The sequence below is a fragment of the Coturnix japonica genome, unplaced genomic scaffold (assembly GCF_054131305.1).
Source record: "Coturnix japonica strain WE unplaced genomic scaffold, WE-NBRP24 Scf044, whole genome shotgun sequence".
Lineage (NCBI taxonomy): Eukaryota > Metazoa > Chordata > Aves > Galliformes > Phasianidae > Coturnix > Coturnix japonica.
The window spans coordinates 255,730-275,607 of record NW_028188947.1 but is presented as its reverse complement, the minus strand read 5'-3'; the positions used below and the strand labels follow the sequence as shown (position 1 = coordinate 275,607).

At 44.9% G+C, this 19,878-nt stretch overlaps 1 protein-coding gene and 1 long non-coding RNA gene across 2 annotated transcripts; both read right to left on the bottom strand.

Annotated features, from left to right (window-relative positions):
• LOC146752507 (immunoglobulin superfamily member 22-like) lies at nucleotides 1-1,175 on the bottom strand. Its single transcript, XM_085531788.1, has 2 exons — nucleotides 867-1,175; nucleotides 1-222 (listed from the first exon to the last, which is right to left on the bottom strand). The coding sequence occupies exons 1-2, from the start codon at nucleotides 1,042-1,044 to the stop codon at nucleotides 50-52; spliced, it is 351 nt and encodes a 116-aa protein (XP_085387914.1). The 5' UTR covers nucleotides 1,045-1,175; the 3' UTR covers nucleotides 1-49.
• Nucleotides 1,176-4,608: 3,433 nt separating this feature from the next.
• Nucleotides 4,609-7,406, bottom strand: LOC146752506 (uncharacterized). The gene is made up of 3 exons (XR_014940597.1): nucleotides 7,342-7,406; nucleotides 5,325-5,496; nucleotides 4,609-4,707 (listed from the first exon to the last, which is right to left on the bottom strand). It is a non-coding gene; the product is annotated as an uncharacterized LOC146752506 (long non-coding RNA).
• Between the last annotated feature and the right edge of the window lie 12,472 nt (nucleotides 7,407-19,878).

Genomic DNA, 19,878 nt, shown 5'->3' with positions numbered 1-19,878 from the left:
CAACTTCCCCAGAGTCAGTAGGAGTCACACTTTTGATAAGGAGAGTCTCTTACCAACCCACGTTAGAAGCTTTAAATCGCCCACCACTTTCCACTCTGCTTCCATTCAGTGTCCAGTTGAACTCATCAATGCTTTCATGGGACAGAATGCATTCAAAAGTACAATCTTCTCCCTCCTGGATTTCAGTGGTTTTCAGCCGTTTGGTAATGCCACTATTCAGCTCTGGAAGGTAAGAAATACGTTAGTATGAGGTTTATATGGAGAAAAGGCATTTGTGACTGACATGAGTAGCAGCACTGGTGTTTTAACTCAGGATTTGCAGAACATGGCTGCATTCCTTACTGATGTATTCTCTAAGACATTCTCCACTCAGAATTACCAGAAAGCTATAAAAAAAAAGAGACGTGAATCTCTTGTCTTTGCTCTGGAAGAACTACAATTAGAGCAGCTCAGTCCATGGAGCAGAATGAAGATTCAATGAGCTACAGAGGGAACAACCTAACAGAGAGGACAACTCTAGGATGCTGCGTGAGAAAAAGGGTTTTGCCTATGACAAGAAATTAACTGTTTCTATTAGCTAATTTGTTACCATCCTACCCCTACTGGTGTTCAAACCATTTCTCCATTTTAGGGATGTTTAGAAAGGAAATATTTCCAGGACATTCTTGATGTGTTTGGTGATTTTCATGGCAAAATGAGATACATTTACATCAAAAGCAATGGGAATTTTCCAGACATCACTGTGCTAAATTGCAGTAATACACTTCTATTGTAGAAACTATTAAGGCTCGTGGGGGAATAGGTGTAAGACATAGTGACCACACTGAATGTGCTTTCAGCACTCCTTTACTTTCCACAGTACTTACCCTGAATGCCGACCTTTGATTTGGCAACATCACTGCCAATATCACAGGTATAGAAACCTGCATCTGACTTCTCGAGGTCATGGACAAGGGGACATAGGGTCTTCCCAGACTGTACCAGCTCATACTTGTTGCCAGAAGTGAGCAGAACACCGTCCTTCTTCCACACTGGTTTGACCATCTCTTTAGAGACTTCGCATTCCAATTTAATCACACCCCGCTCCTCACCAAAAACATCATCCAAGGACTTCACGAAGACAGCAGGCTTCTCTGCAATTAAAAGGGCAAAACAGAACAATGTGATACAGAAGTTGAGACATTTCCAGTTGCTTTCAGATTTTTAAAGAGGGATAAATAAATCTTTACCAGCACTGACGACACCAATATAGAACATAAAGCGGTTTCATGTGTGTTGACTGAATGCACTTTATGGAATTCTGAACTAATCAGTAGGAGAATACAGGGAACAGGAGGGACAGCCTGCATTGCCTTGGGTGGGACTGATATCATATGAAGTAATTGGGATGCAGCTCTTCTAAAGCTGGAGAGCTGGCATTGCCCTCACATGGAGCAGAGCTCATACAGCAGGCCACAGGATTAAGAGGATAAGCTGCTGAACACTTTTGATTTTCCTGTTTTATTGACTCCTTTTATCTATCTTCTATTTCACACATCAGATGTTTATACTGGGGAAAAAACTTCCACCAAATGCAAAAGAAAGGAGAAAGAGGAAATCCTTCAAACTCTGAGCGCATAGAGTAAAAGAGCTTAATTGCTGGGGAGAGCAGATTAGAATCACAGTACCCTTAGAATTGGAAGAGACCCTTCAAGGCCATCTAGTCCAGCTCCCCTGCAATAAAAAGGGACATTCACAGCTAGATCAGGTTGCTCACAGCCTGGTCATTAGTCATCCCAGAGGCAAAACACACACTGAATGATCTCTCCCTGCAGTCATAAATCCTTGGAGACAACAGCATTGACACTGCATGTTACTGAAGTAGTAAAAGAAACTGCTCTTGTAACTCTCCTTGTGCTAAATAAAATGATGATAAAAAGCAATGGAATGCTTTGGCAGGACACCAAAACCATCCTCCTTCGTTGATATCTGCTGCAATGGAACCTTCCACTGGAAGAAAGCCTCTGATGACTTTTCACCCCAGAGAGGTCAGCTTTAGAAGCAGGATTGCTGCACAATAGAATGAACTGGAGCTCCTTAGCATCTCTTACATCCAGGAGGGGTGTGATCAGACCCACCTATCACCTTCAGGTGCACTTTCTGACACCTTGTCTGACTTCACTGTCACTGTGCCAGCATCCTCAGGCTTAACCTGCTTCATTGTCAGTGTGCAGCAATTGCCAACGTTCTTGATGTCATTGTAATTGTTGGTGTAAAGGAGGTTGCCATTCAGGAACCATTCCACGTCCTCGTCATCATGGGACAGCTCGCAGGAGAAGACAGCAGAGCTCTCTTCTTCAATTTCCACATCCTGCAGGTGCTTCCTTACTTCTACATTGCGGGCTGTGGGGAAACAAGGTGAACTGTTACCACTGTTACTATAAATCATACTGGGATGTGGTAGAATGGTTGGACTAGATGATCTTTGTGTAATCTTCTCAGTGAAGATTATACATTTATAAAGTTAGCAGGAGAGAACGGCAGAAATCAACCTCAAGAAGAGAAATCTGAGGTGAAATAGGACATGGAAGAGGCCACCCTCCCTGCTCATACCTTCAGCTGTCAGCGTGGCCTCAGTCTCTGCAATTCCTGCCTTGCACTTGTACACACCAGCATCATCGGGCTTCAGCTTCAGAATCTTGAGCTCTGCTGAATGCTTATCCCTCTTGATCTTGTACTTCTCAGAGGGCTTGATGAGTGTGTGGCCTTTGAACCATTTCACAACCTTTGGAGAAGGCCTGAAGTCACAGGACAGGATGACAGAATGACGTTCCAAAGCTGTCTTGTCCTCCAACTTCCTGGTGATTTGTATATGGTAATCTGCAAAGCAGGGGTGGAAGAGAAGAAAGGATGAGGACAATTGGAAGAAGAGGAAAGTCTCTTGCGTGTATTCCATTCCAATTAATGTCAAGTTCACAATGGTTCTTTGAACCACTCTAAAGATAAAACAAACGATTGTCTATAGGGAATGCCATTGACTACATTTCTATAAAGTAATACTGTATATTATCTACCAAATGCAAGGTCCAGCTCTTGTTCTGTGCTTATTAAATTGCTCCCAATTGTTGAGGCTTTTATTCAAATAAGAGTGAGTTGAAAATATAACAAGTACTTTAGGGTGTGAATGGAGACTCTTATGCTGGGGACAACAGCAGATAAAAAGCCTGCAAGTTTCTTTCAGATGAAATCAATGACAAACTGCATCAAATTTAGGTGCTACCAAACTTAACCTTGTCTAGTTCAGAAATACAATTAATTTCACCTGATTTGACTTCTTTGGTATAGCCAAGGACAAAACCTCAGCTCTGTAGATCTGAATAGTAAGCACATCACAGCTATTCAAACAGATCTTTGCACAGTGCAATGTTTTCAAAGCCTGGATATGTTACCTCTGACAAGCAGACTGGCTGTGGATTTGGATTTGCCAATTGAGAACTGAATGGTGCCTGTCATATCAGTGGTGGTTTTCGCTATGGTCAGCTGGGGGATGGTGCCTTTTTGCTGCATAATCAAGTTTCTGCCAGCCTGTAAGACTTCCCCACGTAGGAATACCACTTGGGAGGTTTCACAGAAGGAGTGGATATCTCGCATTCAAATTTGGCTTCTTCAGGCTCAGTCACATAGTCACCACACAGCTCCTTTACTAGATTAATGGATTGCTCTTTAAGAAGGATGGAACAAGAGAAAGCAGAGATTTAGAAGGAATGTAAAATACCCCTACATTATCACCCCACTTACTCACGTCAGCATTACTGCACATGAACACTACACCTATCAGCTCAGAATGCCTTGAAACATCATTAAAAAATAATAGAAAGAAAAGAATGTTGTTAAGAAGTCAGACAATAAGATTGACAATCTGAAAAGAGCCCAGATCTTCTGATTCCCAGTCCAACATCTAAATCAAACCATGACCTTCCCATCCCAATATCAAACTCCTCGCATTACGAAATGGAAAAGAGGTTCATTGAAACACGGACATTGATAATTACTTTGGTTAAATACAGCAACTTAGCTCTGAACAACAAGTTTTCACCTAGTAAAGGTCTCTGTAGCTCAAATGTAATGACTCTACTTAGGAGAAATTCATTTTCCAGGAAGTTCTTGCCCTTATAATTGTAACAGTGGCAAAGCTGGGGACTGAACTCTTGAGTAGTGTGCTAACTCAAATGTCTCCCTTTTCTTTATCACACTTAACATCATATATATACCTAACATTGTATATATTAAAAAAAAACACAAAAACCCTGTGTTCTTTTCAAACAGCAAGAGAAAATGAAGAAAAGGTCAAGCTATGTTTTTTATCCCTCAACGTTCAAACACAAATCTGAAGTCTAAATGTAGAAAATCAACCTCCTAAGAAAATAATCCGTCTTACTTTGCAAAAGTAAATTCCAAAAGAGAAGCTGGATATTTTGTGGGCAGAAAGGTAGGTAGGTAGGAGTTTTTATTTCTGTGAAAGGCCCTGGTGGTGTTTAACTTCCTTGACATTAAAGCAAAGGATGTTAGCTTGTTTATAACATAAGATAATTTAATCAAAATCATCATCAGAAGCATAATTACCTTTAACTGTAAGATGGGCACGAGATTCTGCCTTTTCTGCTACAGATTTTATTTCTGCTGCATCCTTGACTTGGACAAGTGTGTAAGTCAGCGAGTAGCTCTTTCCTGAAGCAGAGAACCAGAGTCACTAAGGCTGGAAAAGACCACTAAGGTCATCTAGTCCAACCGCCAGCTCATCCCTACGAAACTGTGCTCTTGAGAGCAAACCCACAACTACACTTGGATTCCTTGAGCAAAGAGCTCTGAGGCACATGGCCAGGCTGAGCATCATCCATCTGGTTTCACAGCATCACTGCCTGTTCTCTTATGTCAATGAAACCACCCATTCCCCCACGTCCACATCCCCACCAAAGTGTAATCTAAACATGGCTTCTACAAGGACTGACCAAATGTGGCCGCCGTCAAATTCAAAGTACCTGATGCAGACGGATCACACTCACTGTCAGACAAAACCTCTTTGGAGAGGTGAACTGACTGCCCTGTTCACCCCCACTTTGGAAATAACTGCACTCATTTCCTACCTGCTCCCGGCAGTGTGGGATGGTGGGATAGCATCACACTTCCCACACTAAGCATCCCACCATGTCACTTGTTCCACCCTAACCTCAGTCCCAAAACAAAAGGGGAACTCCCTTCTGAACCTTCTTCATTTCAGATGTCTTATATGCTTGATCTCCAACCCACCCCCCACTCAGGAGAAAGATCCCCCTCTTACACCCTACCATCTTGCCGCATTCTGATGTTGTCATCAGCCTTCAGCTTGTTGTCATCTTTGTACCACTGGCTCTGAACCTCATCGTGTGAAATCTCACAGACAAAAGATGCACTCCCATATTCATTCACTTCCACATCTTCCAGTGCTTTAACAATCTTGATATCTCCAGCTGTGAAATACTAGAGATATATTTGTCAGGGTATTTCCAGAACTGAGTGCAGCATCTTTTCCTTACACATATTTGCATAGAAAATAAGTAGGATTATGTTTTATTATAAACCATCATCCATTCATGAGTCATTTCCCTTTTCAACACAGTCAATGCATTATTGCCCTTGAACTTAAAGATAGACTTACTAGCTACAATGGAGCTCCCTGCAAACAGTTTTCATGGAAACCAGAATCTCATTTATTCTAAAACCTTTCAAGCAAAATTAAGGGTAGAAAAACAATAGAACTGACTGAATCTTTAAGGTCATTTAGTTCCAGTCCCCCTGCTATAGGCAGGGACACCTCCCTCCACACCAACTCTTCTCCTCAGGGTCAAGGCTTCTCTCAAATCATTCTCCTCTAAGCCTGTGCCTGTGCTTGGGATTGCCCTGACCCAGGTGCAGGGCCTTGTACTTGGCCACACTCAAGTTCATGAGGCTGCCAAGGGCCCACCTCTCCAGCCCGTCCAGGTCCCTCTGGGTAGCATCCCTTCCCTCTAGCACATCAACAGCACCGCTCAGCCTGGTGTCATCTGCAAACTTGCTGAGGGTTCATTTGATTCCACTCTCCATGTTGCCTACAAAAATGTTAAATAACACTGGTCCCAACACCACCCTCCACCTGGACACTGAGCTATTGACTGCAGCTCTCTGAGTGTGACCATCCAGACAGTTCCCTATCCTGCAACTGGTCCATCCATCAAAACCATTTTTCTCCAGTTCGGTGACCAGGATGTCATGCAGGACAGGATCAAATGCTCTGCACAAGTCCAAGTAGATGATGTCAGTTGCTCTCCCATTATCCACTGATGCTGTTACTCCATCATGAAAGGCCACCAAGTTTGTCAGGCATGGCTTGACCTTGATGAAGCCATATTGGTTACCACCATCACCTCATCTTAATTTTCCAAACTATGCCAAGGAGAACTAGACAGAACTCTACAATGTCGTGTCACTACAAACCTGTCTGAATCATTGGCTTCTCTGCATGCTCATCACTAGTCTCTCCTTAGCTTGTGTGCCCACAATGTATGGGGAATGTCAGCCACAAATCTTACCTAGGGGACATCTTTGCTTCAAAGTCCCTTGAACATCACACAATCCCTTTTAACTCTCCAGGTCTGCACTTATTTATGTCAGAATCAGACCATATTTCTGTGCTGCTATTTCCCTTTCCTTCTGAAGGGCTCGGATACAACTTGGATTAACCTCAGGAGCAGAGTTCCTGCATAAAACAGCCAGTACTGAAACAGCAACCCAACCTGGTTGCAGACTGAGAGAGAAAATGAGAGTTCACCGCCTGTGAATAATGAGACTTCTCTTATTTCCCTGGGAAGTAATGCCCACTTTTTTACTTTGACAGAGCTCCTTCCCATCCTAGAAGGGAAAATATCAAGTCAAATCTACATTAGTCCTTCCATCTCTGCACTGGGCAAAGGCAGCCTTCAGATCTATGCTTAATTCACCCAATTCCCTAGAATTAATGGAACTGTACTTACTGGAACATATGCTGAAGCTTAAGCACAGTGCAGTGTTTTCAACATGTAGGAATGGCTATAGAACATGCATAAATTCTGGCTGACACATGACAGCTTAAAGCACTGCAGAGGACTGTTAACAAGCCCGTTTGGACATCACCTTGAATAAATGATGTTATCCCCAAGTAAGGGAAGGAACAGCTGAGCACCGGGGAGGTACACAAAGTGCCAGAGCAAATTCTCACACTGTCAGGTGCAAAGAAAACTGAGATTTCACCCTAAAACCCAGTTCACAACAAGTCTACAAAATCCTGGCTGAGAATTTCTGAATGCTCACCAGTTGTTTCCAGCTCGAAGGTCATCTTCTGGCCAGCAGCCTCGCAGATGTATTCTCCAGCATCTTTCTTCTCCAGCTGCTCCACAACCAGACGCCGTGTTTTGCCCACAGATTCCATTCTGAACTTTCTGGAGGAGGCAAGCAGTCTTCCATCCTTGAACCATTTTACTCCAGTTGGATCCTGTGCTACTTCACAGCTGAGGGAAGCACTTGCTGCCAGGGCAGCACTCACCTCTTTCTGCACCTTCTCCTGGTTTATAAACACAGGTTTTGGCTCTGAGGGAAGAAAAGAAAAACAGAAGGACTGAAATGAGACCATCTTGCAGGTTTGTATGTACAGGTTGGAACAGGTTTAGGTTACCACTTGTGCCCAAACTAATAGCCTTCACTAGAGAATATCAGCTCTTCTGTTGAAACAAAGTGTCAAATCTAGGCAAGAAAGAACCTAGGAACTGAAGGAACCAAGAGGGTCCTTGAACACCAGTCCCATGGTTGCAAGTCACTATGCAAACATATTGAACCCAAAAGAACATCTGACCTGCAGGCAACCAAAACCTGAGTTCCTTTTGCTTAAGACCCACTGTGAAACATCAAAACACATAAACATGTGATAGTCAAACCACTGGCTGCCTTTTCATGACCCAGAACAGTACTCCTGGCTTCCTGAACAGACTCCTCATGGCCTCTACCATTGCCACAACTGTGACTGTCAAAGGCACAAAGGAAATATGCTCACCAACGCAGTCCTTTCTTCTTTGTGTGTGATTTGCAGATATCTATCTTACTTTGAGCTCTGGCAATAGTCAGCTCTACCAGGTCTCTTACTGTGAGTAGCAGACTCACCTATCCAGATGCAGCCTCCAACATAAAGGCATAGTAAAAAGGCAGTGTACTACTAGGAGAAGTTCCTGCTTCTCCTGCCATGAAAGGCTGCACGTAGAACATGCACTCCAGCCTCACTGCACATACTTATCTTAGTCAAATGTTTAGGTGAACAAGAATTACAGTTTGGGATCTCAGGCACAGGAGAGATTTGAATAATATCTTGAATATTGCTTCCATTGTACATATATCAGTAATTATTATTCTACAGACAGACTGAAACAGGTCTTTGTGCCATACTAAATCCAAATACTTGCTACAAACCCAGGCAATCAAGTATAGGGGAAAAACCTCAGCACAGACTACTGCAACTGGATCACTGTATAATAGAAACTAGATTTTACTTTACTGATCTCTGCTGTATTTCAGACAACACCTGTCTTACCTGTGACATGAATCTCGAAGGTGAGTTTCTGGCCAGCAGCCTCGCAGCTGTACTCCCCTGCATCTTTCTTCTCCACCTGGCTCACCACCAGCCGACGCTGTTTGCCCTCTGACTCAGCCTTGAACTTCTTGCTCGAGGTGATCAGTTTCCCTTCCTTGTACCACTTCACCTCCGTCTTCTCCTGGGCCACCTCGCAGCACAGTGTGGCATTTTCTGTTGGTGCAGCCTTCACCTCCTTCTGCACCTTCTCCTTGTTGATAAAAACATCTTCTGCTTCTGGAATTGAAGGCAAATGGGCGCATTTAAGACATGAATCTTTTCTACACAGCATTCCCCAAATGCCCAAATTAGTCTTTGGACTGTACCGTTGAGGACAGCTTTCCCACTCACATTTCCTGACAGTGCTATGAACTGAATGCCAACATCTGAACTATATCAATTGCCAGTGAAGAACTTCCTCCCTGCCAGACCAAAACAGCTTAGATAGCCCTAAACTTGTTTTCATTTCCACCAGTATCATGTTCCAAAATCTTCAAAAATTAAAAAACACCCCTTTCCCCACTGTCCAGCAGCACACCAGCATACGCAGTCATTGAAAAGTCTGTTTCTTACAAGGGGACAGGCATTAAATTGTCCAAACAAGCTGACAGCTGTAAGTTGCTTTGCCAGCAAAAGCCAGGTGAGGGTCAAGGTTAAATTCTGTTTGTGATTAAGTCATAGTGAGGAAATGTATTTTTCTCACCTACTTATTTCTGAAAACAATTCTAATATCTCCTGAGTTTTCAGAGGCAGTAATAAAATGGTTTCCCCTATGGAATCATAGAACGGTTTGGGTATAGAAGGAAGCTTTAAAGATCATCCAGTCCAACCTCTTGCCGTGGTCAGGGACATCATTCACTAAATGAGGCTGCCCAGGATCCCCATCCAGCCTGGCCTTGGACACTCCAATGATGAGTCACCCACAACCTTCACTGGACAATCTGTTCCAGTGTATCACCACCCTCATCATAAAGAACTTTTCTCATGTCCAAACTGAGTCTACCCTCTTCACTTTTGAAACCATTGCCCCTTCTTATGTTGCTATAGACCCTGGTAAAAAGCCTTTTTCCACTTTCTTATCAGACTCTCCTAATAAATGAACGGCTGTCTTCCTCCATTTTGGAAAGAAAAGCACCAGCTTGAAGCCTTTCTATTTTTAAGCATTTCTTTTGTACCTGCTATAGAGAAGAAAACAAAAGAAAATACGGGAAAACCTTTTTAGTTGCAGGTTTCTTTAATTTAATAGAAACCACCAATGCTGCCGTCTAGCATTGTGACCAAATGCTGTCTCTGAGACTATTTAGGAAGAAGCATTTGCAGGGGTGTGCTTCTGCCCTGAAGATACCTTTAATATTCTTTAATTTCCCCTGTAATTATTGACTTCTCATTTTGCTATCATTGCATCTACTTGAGATCCCCAGGGAAATTCCCGAATTATTTCCAGCCTGTCTTAAGCTGAGGCTACCCAAGTCCTCTGTGTTCATAGCTTCAGAAGGCAAACAGGAATGTACACAAATTAAACAGAATTTAAGCACCGTCTACATCACTGAATGCTGGGGTTGAATGTGTCAAACCACTTAACTTTCCCCTCCTTCTTTGTTGGGGGGTTCAATACAGTCAAAACAATTTCTCTCACCTGTGACATCAATCTTGAAGGTGAGTTTCTGGCCAGCAGCCTCGCAGCTGTACTCTCCTGCATCTTTCTTCTCCACCTGGCTCACCACCAGCCGACGCTGTTTGCCCTCTGACTCCACCCTGAACTTCTTGCTCGAGGTGATCAGTTTCCCCTCCTTGTACCACTTCACCTCCATCTTCTCCTGGGTCACCTCGCAGCTCAGCGTGGCATTTTGAGTCAGTACAGCCTTCACCTCCTTCTGCACATTCTGCTTGTTGATAAAGGCATCTTCTGCTTCTGGAACTGGAAAACACTGGGTAAAATATACATTACATATGAACAACTTGTGACTGGAAGACATTAAAAGTTGCTTCTATGTTGTATTGGACCATTTCCTGGAGCAACACTTCTTCACAGTGTTTATCACACATTATAATGCATCCTCAGCACAGTCCCTGTGGTCATCCCATCCCTCTGGGTAGTCTTTACTATCAGCTCGGACTCCTAATTTTCAGATTTCTTCTAATGAAGACAATGACAGATCTTCATCTGTCTGTCTTTTTGATATTGCTTCACTCTGCACTGGAGATCAGCCAAATACAGCTCAATTATGAAGTGAAGACCTTAAAATCAGGAAACCATAGAAATTTAAGAGCAGAAAACCATCTTTTGACTCTACCATATGGCAGTGATATAGCCCTTAATATTGTGAATACTTGGCCTACATTAGGTTTTGTAGCTCGGTTTTATGCATAAAGCATGGTTTTCTACTCTCAGCAACCCCTGATTCTTCAGAGAACTGGCTGAGGTCATCTCCTCTTAATACCTAACACATATAGAATAAAGTGTTTAAAGCCCACCTTACCCTTTGTGTCAACAAATGGAGTTAGCATCAGAAAGATAGCAAGTATAATTAGTTAGGCATACACATATCAGTTAAGGGGATTCAGTTAATCACTTTGCTAAGTGGGATCGATTGATACATTGAATCTTTTATTGATTACTTTAATGACTGTTTTATCTGATTCTCCTTTTACCAACAACTGGTCGCTGAGAGCGTTCATGCTAGCTCCTATTTGAGGCGTGGGAGAACAGATAAACCCTAAATAAATGGGCTTCCATTTCTATTCCATGGTTTGCCCTACAAAAGGCTGTAGAAGTGCAGAATATTTATGATGCACTTACATCATGGACTTCTCTAGTGCTAGCCAGCTTGTAACAGCAGAGCAATTTTGAATAAGCTTCCTATGCTTGTTTGGGTCCCAGGAAAGATCCCAGGGTCCTGATGTTGATACCAAGACAGAGGCTCCAAGCATGAATGCAGGACTAGCAGGTGTGAGGGGGATTGACATTGCCTTTTATTTGCAGTGGAGACATGGAAGACCACTCATTCAGATCATTCATGCAAGCATATTCAGGCATACCCAGCTCAGGTGACCGGGAAGGCTCCTGCTCCCCAGCAGTCATGGCAAACCCTTCCATGACCTGTCCCCTATCTCCTTCCTCCCCGCTGTCACTCTGTGAAGCCTTCTGCTGCCATCCCTTTCCCTTCCTTCATGACTTTCTCCTCTGCATGCTGTCTGAATTCTGAGTGGCAGCAGCTGCCCAGGAGGGTAAGTTCAGCTCAAGTTCCTGTGCTGCTGACCGTTGCAGTACGTGCAATCCCAGGATTCACACCACAGCTCTACCACCAGCACTGCAGTCCACTGAAGGCCAGGGAGCAGGGCAGCAAGCCAATGCAAGAATGCAGTTGATACACTCTACATTTGATCTCCCTGCTTGTATTGACTGCAGAAGCATCATTCTCTCCACCCATCTTCAACAGCCCCTGTTCTGACTGATGATTTTCAGGGAAGGTTCAAGTTGGATGTTAAGAAAAACTTCTTCTGAAGAGGAGTGGTGATGTGGTGGCACAGCTTTGCAGGGAGGTGGTGGGGTCACCATCCCTGGAAGTGTTCAATAACCATGGAGATGTGGCACTGAGGGACGTGGGCAGTGTGCATGGTGGGATGGGTTGAGGCTGGATGTGGGGATCTTTGTGGTCTTTTCCAACCACAATGATTTGATGAAGATCAGAAGGGTTGCTTATTAGCAAGACAACAAACATGGCCTAGACCAACCAGGTGATACAAAACTTCTCACAAATGCAATGGAGCTTTGGCCCACTTCAAATAAGGATTTCAGCGTGCACCACAAATACTGAGATAATGAGATGGCAGAATCAGCCCTTTTTAGTCTAGTTTTCTATAGGTTTCCAAGGTGTACAGCACTTGTTTCTTTTAAGCAAGAAGGTCTAATCTGCATCCCGTAATGCTCAACACTCAGCACCTAACATTCAACATGTCCTTAAAATGGGATTGTTCTGTGCTACCAGTGGAACCCTGGGGTAGAGGAACCCTGAAAATCTTTCTGAGTGCAATGGTAAGAGGACAAATTAAGACTCAGGAAGCCATTGCACTTTGGGAGAAGCTAGTAAGATGAGGATTTCTGTAGTGAAAGAGCCAACCACTCCAAGAGTACTCATAATCCCTCCTGACTTTCACACCACATCATTTTGCAGTGAGGGCTGGACTTGCACGTCATGTTACAGTGGTAAACATGAGAAATACAGCAACGGTAGCTAGGCAAGCACTCTCCACGTATGGCAGAGGAGGAAGTATTACATTACCCTGTGCAGCCATGAGCTCATCCGGTCTGAAAGAGAACAGAAAACCTTTGGTTTCTGAGGGAAACAGCTAATAATAGCCCTCAGCTCGCAAAATTCAAGTGTAAAAGCACTACATTTCTGGGTTTTCTCCCTACACCTCTGCAATAAGATATGGGCTGGCTTTGGCTGCTGAGGATTAACTTGGTTGATTCCAGCTGTTGCCATAGTCTTTCTGTAATCGTTCATATTTCATTTTCTCTGACAGATACCTCCCAAATCTACCCTTTCTGTAATCCACTCTTTGCTGAAACTGCCAGTTTCCTTAGCCAAAAGCATGAGCTACACAACTCACGGAACAGATCCAAAGGCCCCAGAATCACATCCACGTGGTGTGGGAAACGTAAAAGCTGATAGTTTAGAGTCTACACCACAGGCAGCAGCAAAACTGTCTACTACAGGAGCAGAGATATATTGCACACCAGGGACTGAAGGAGCAGAATGCCCCAAGATGGAGAGAGCAAAGACTGCAACCTTTACAAGGGAACAGAACGCAAGCTATGCCCTGCAAGGACACTAGGTCTGCGTGAGCAGAAAGGCAGTAGACTCCCAGTACAGTTGCTCCTCCACATAGCTGACCAAATGCCAAACCTTGACCAGGATTAAGCTCCAATGTGTTCACTGCCATAAGAAAGAAGAGGAGAAAACAGATTCCCTGTCCTGATCAGCTCAGAATACAAGATGAGAACTGTAAAGTTAACAGAGAACAAGCTGACTTACGAGCAAAAACCAGCAGAGTGCAGCTACAAATAAAACAGAAGACAAACCCTCGTCATCAGCCAGCTCACTAATGGTCACTCAGAATGCAGCTGATGTGCTCAAGGCTATCTGGAGTCTAAGTTAAAATTTACCAGATCTTGTGCAAAATATACTGACACCAGAGCAATCTCTACTGCAGCTGGAGTGAGAGATCTGCCTCCATGCTAAACTCTCAGACTAATGAGAAACGTACAATTAGAAAGGTATCAATGGATTCATGACTGGTCATTACATTTACAGAACATGGAATGAATGGTCGTCAACGTGGGATTCAACAAACCAAAGGCAAGTGCAATGCCTCTGACTAAAAGTTCTTAGGACACCAACAACCAAACCTCAGTGCAGCCACAGTAGAGATCTGTAACTACTACTGTTGAAATATCAACTGGCAGAGCAGTGTTGCACATTGTACAAATCACAGTTGGACATCCATGGACAGCTCATTATAAAAGTAGTCGTTGGGGAAGAGCTGGATGAAACACTGTTAAAAACAAATAATCATTTTAGCTGCACGTTTGTAAGCATTTCTTTTCATCCTCCCCAAAACAGTTTCATGGCAGAATCAAGAGGACACATTCACACAGACGTTTCCACAGCCAGACTATGGAATAATCAAAGAATATCAACCAAAATGTGTTTCCTACCAGTTACATGAATCTTGAAGGTGAGTTTCTGGCCAGCAGCCTCGCAGCTGTACTCCCCTGCATCTTTCTTCTCCACCTGGCTCACCACCAGCCGACGCTGTTTGCCCTCTGACTGCACCTTGAATTTCTTGCTCGAGGTGATCAGTTTCCCCTCCTCGTACTACTTCACCTCCGTCTTCTCCTGGGCCACCTCGCAGCTCAGCGTGGCATTTTGAGTCAGTACAGCCTTCACCTCCTTTTGTACCTTGTCCTTGTTTGTAAACACATCTTCTTTCTCTGCAGGGACATCACAACAGTCACACCGTTTTGCTGTAGTCTGCTGCAGAGCTAACTCCAGTTCCCCGCTTTCACTATACTTGCCCTTCACAGGGAGCATTGTGATACCTCATTAAGACAGGAAAATACTTTCCCATCTATTTTGCCTTGGGAAATGATAAGCATATAATTTCATATCACATCATATCACATCATATCACAAAGCTAAACATTTCTCAGTCTGATAGCAGATTTGGACATGAGATTTAGAACACCTGCATGCACTGCTGAACCTCCTCCCTTATCTTTTTTTCTTCTGATGTCTCTCTACATTTCCAGTAAATCAGAAGGGAACGGCCCTCTAGAACAGGTTGCCCAAGGAGACTGTGGATGCTCCATCCCTGCAGGCATTCAAGGCCAGGCTGGATGTGGTTCTGGGCAGCCTGGGCTGCTGCTTGGCAACCCTGCACATAGGAAGAAGGGGGTTGGAACTGGATGAGCACTGTGGGCCTTTGCAACCCAGGCCATTTATGAGTCTGATTAGTGGCATTTTCCACCTAATTGTGTCATTAAAATTTTGTAACCAGATCTCTTCAAACACCTCCCCTTTTCTCACTCCTTGCATGCCTGGTGTGCTCTTGCACTGTAACCCTGCAGACACCAGCTGACTACAAGAGCTGCACAAGTTACCATCCTTGCCTATTGTTTGTTGCAGTAATTCATTCTTGGATGGAAAAGCACATGTAGAAAAGTGTAGCTATGACACTAGATGACAAAGAAAGTCCTATAGCCAAAATGTTTTGCACCAGAGAGGCTGTAAGTTGATCCTCCAAATGCAAGACACACAAAATGAAGCGTTCCTTTATCTCTGGGATTTCAAGCATTTTCTCACCTCTGACTTTCACTTGGAATGTTGCTTTGTCATCTTTTGTTTCACAGCTGTAGCTCCCTTGGTCTTTCAGGGTCACATTTTTGATCATGAGCTTGCGGTGCGTCCCCTGGGAGATGATGGTTGTCCTCTGGTCCTGCTTCACCTCTGTTTGATCTTTCTTCCATACGACAGCTCCGCTTGCAGCTGACACCTCACACACCAGCTCCAGGTCTTCAGAAGGACTGACTGATATTTCTGGAGTCGTTTTGGACTTGCTGACAAAATTAATGGCTTCATCTGAAGAAAAAAAGAGAAAGTGGTTTACATCCTGACTCAGGCTTATTCAGCACAGCATGAAGATACAGTTAGAACTGATTGTAATGTCTCTGCTCATTACATTTGGGTGATCGAGTTTCACCTCTGGAGGTACTCACATACAAACGTGTGCTTGATTCTCCTGTGTAAGGAAAGAGTAAGTTCTATGCAGACAGTTCTTATTTCTTTTAATCAATTCTGTATTCTGCACATGTTCTTCTGAAGCTAAAATGAAGGCAGCTAAGTAACGTGTTTGCAATACATGAACAAACCTATTCAACACCTTGTCTCTAAGCTAACAAGCAGCATTTGATGAGCACATCAGTATTTCATGCCCTTCATTCCATCCACACAGAACCTGCCTGAGGAGCAAGCTGATGGCTGTCAGCTACAGGCAGACCTAGCTTAGTATTGCATTTCTTAGAGCAACAACTGTTGCTTTCAGTCACTGAATATACCAAGGCCAATTGCTATGCCAGGCACATTTATGGCATCAGTGAACAAATAATTCGTTAAAAATTGTAATAGACAGGAGCCATGTATTCTTTTAAAACTAGATGACCAAAGAAGAACAGTCCCTCTAGAGTCAAGCTGTGAAGAACTAATAGCACCAACCAATATCACATAGATAGATTACTTCCCTGCCCTAAACCATCTTGTGACCATTTGGTGCTCCTAATTAAGCCCTCTTGATGGCATTTTGTCTGAGCCATGTGACATTTTGTGATAGGAGTTACTGCTAGTGTTCCCTTAACCCTACACCAAAGTAGGAGGTATCCATTCTCAGGGAATCATGCAGGCTTCCTCTGTATTTGATGCTCACAGACAGCCCCAGAACTTTTTAAATCTTAGCTTAGCTCTCATCCAATAATGTTCATCAAACAGTGCAACTTGTCTTTTGGGGATGCCTTTGTTCTGCATCAACCAGTTCCAACGGAGTCTTCTTGGCTTGTTTTAGATCAGTTTTTCAACAGATAAAGCCAGGGTCTTTGAATTACAAAGTGAAATTGCAGAATGCATGATTCTCAACCAAACAGAACAGGAGGTAGGATGCAGGGTGAATACCTGAGCCAACACCACCTGCAAGCAATCCTTCAGTATCTTAGGAATCTCTAGCCATCCCAAATCCAGTGTTGTGCTTGATTTATCATCTCTGCTGAGTTTTTAGCTAGCTGATGGTGAGCATCATGGTGGTGATGGGTGAGCAGTCGGACTAGAGGGTCTTAATCAACCTTAAGGATCCTCTGATCAGAGGAATGTGAATGTGCTGTTAGAGGTCACAAGCGCTGCACTGCAGCATGAGCATACACAGCGAAAGGCTTTCAGTAGAGCTTCAGTTCATAAATGAGGACTGGGTTATGGAAAAGAGGCTCAAGATATAAACCAGAAAACAGATCTTAACGCCAGGTTCTGTGAATGCAGCCAGCTGAATTTCACAGATATTGAATTTCAATGACAATTTCTTGTGTTATTTTACCCTCCAGCTCCACCCTGAACAGGAACATGTCAGTGACAAGCATTACTCCTCCAGGCTTGACCTGACAGTGCTTTACTTGTACTATGAGCTAATGCCAGGAAGAGCAGGAAAAGAGTTTCATCCACGTGCCTTCTCCTTCCTTAGTAAAACCAGTGTGAAACTGCAGCCACGTCAGGCTGAAGGAGACATCTCAGACGTCCTGCCTGGATGCAGGAGGTCACGTGTAAGAGGATGTCTGGCACGTCAAGTCTCATGGCAGTGCAGTGCATGACAAACTGCAACAACACTTTCCTGTGGGCTCCTTTGGGCACAAGGCCCAGCGGGTGACACACCTCTGGCTGCAGCTCTTCAGAGCCTCCCAGCAGCCACGTGATGCCCATGGGAGAGACACAGCTGACCCGCACAGCAGATGATTTACCAGCTAGCTCTGGTTTACAGCAAGAGAAGATACAAGTGGCAATGCTGAATGGTGAAATACTGCGAGTGTGTGGCATGGGTATAAGATTGGTGAGCCTGAGGATGTTCAAAGTCAGGCTGGACAGGGCTCAGAGCACCCGATGGAGCTGCGGTGCCCCTGTTCATTGTGGGGGAGTCCAACTAGCTGACCCTTAAGGGTCTCTTCCCTATCTATGAGATACACGAAAGCTGATTCTGCAGTAACCAAGCTACCAACAGCAGTTGTTTGTCTTACAGTTTGCCAGCACAGATTTTAAAATAACAGCATTGATTACTCATTTGATAGTCACATTACAGTGCAAAGCACATGGAAACGTCCATCAGCTAATTCAATTAATTCTGGGGGCAGACCTGCCAGTATGAAATATTATGCTAACATGACCAAGAGAGAGAAGAAAAGCAAAATTAAGACTAGCTGACAAGCCTTGGCAGGAAGTTCTTTTCTCCATAAATTTAGTCCCATTATTCAATTCTGTTTGGAGCTGTCTCCATGTCTCTCTGGAGTTTGTTCTTTGAGAAGAAGCAATTAAGTAAGCTCTCCAATGCCAAAGTGCATACACTACCCTAGGGCTTTGTTGTTTCTCCATGGATCAACAAGGGTGACAAGCCAGCAGAATATGATGAAGAGCCTCATGCATACTCAGTGTGAAAAAAAAAAAAAAAAGGGAATTGTTGCTGGGAAGAAGGTGCATTTGCATTTGTGTCATCTGCAGAGGGTACTGCAGAAATGGAAAGTCTTCCACTGGAGGAAATGTGGCCGCATTCTGCTTTCCTCTTCTGTCCCACACCAGCCCCGTCAGAGGGGAGGAACAGCCACGCTTCCACTGAGACGTTCCACTTCATGCACAAATGAGCATGCACAGAGCTGTGGGCAGTGCTGGGGCTGCACACACGTGGGTGTGCACAGGTGTGTCCATGCACTGCAGAGATTTGTGCACACATGTGGGAGGGTGTGCAAGGACGAGGAGATACGTGTGTGTGTGTGTGTGTGTGTGCAGGGATGGGGTGGTACGTGTGTGTGTGTGTGTGTGTGTGTGTGTGCAGGGATGGGGTGGTACTTGTGTGTGTGTGTGTGTGTGCAGGGATGGGGTGGTGGCCATTTGCACGAGCACAGAGGTGTGCAAAGCGGTGGGCGATTGCTCCGTTGAAGCAAGAAGCAAGCGTGACAGTGCTCCAGTTGTAAGGAAGTGCATTGCTGGAACAGGGCAGAGCTGAGCCTGCAACTGCAGCCTCCTTTGCACAGCCCAGCTCTCAGAGGGTGAGACAGTTGTGCTTCCTGAGCAGCTCAGGGACGTTGTGGACAGAAGCAGCCGAGTCCAAAGTTCCTGGTGTGAAGTGCTCCGAACATCGGGCTCTCTGGGCGAGCTCCCGGCTGACAGCACTGCTCCCCTCTGCCCTCGCCCGGGCCTGCTGGGAGCTGCAGGGCCTGCTGGGAGCTGCAGGCCCCGCAGGAACTACCACTCCCAGGATGCTGTGCGGCAGCACCGGGCGCCGCCATGACAGTGCTGTGTGCAGTGCTGTGCAGGGCTGGGCCTGTGGGCTCAGGGCACCGGGTGCTCCTTCCCTGAGCCTGCCAGGAGGTAAGGCACCGTGAGGGTGGTTTGGGGGAGACCAAAAGACGTAGAGAGGACGTAGGTGGGACATGGAGGTGAGATAGATGGGGCATGAACTGGATCTAGAGAGAGGGGTGAGAAGGCAAGGTGGATATCCGACAGGTGGGGACAGGGGCCTGTACAGGTCAAGGGCCAAGTCCAGCTCTGCAAGCACAGCAACATGTCGGGGACGCCGGGCTGCGGCTGGGGATGGAGCAGAGCAAGATGGAGAAAGGGGGGAACATTCAGGGAGCGAAGAAATCTCCAAGTGGGGCTTTCTCCATAGCTCAGCCTGCAGCGCAGCCACACGACCTAGGCAGGCCTCAGACTGGGATCCTGCTGCTGGGTGCTGCAGGGTGCAGCCTGGCTCAGTCCTCTCTGCACCTGGGGACTGATGGCTGTGTCTGGGATGGCAGTGAGCCTCCTCCACTCCAGGCTGAGCCACTCAGCTCTCCCAGAATTCCAGTCCATCCCCCTTTCTCATCCCTCCATTCCCACGCAGAACTGACTGAGGAGGGGAGGGATGGGTCCAATGGTGGTGGC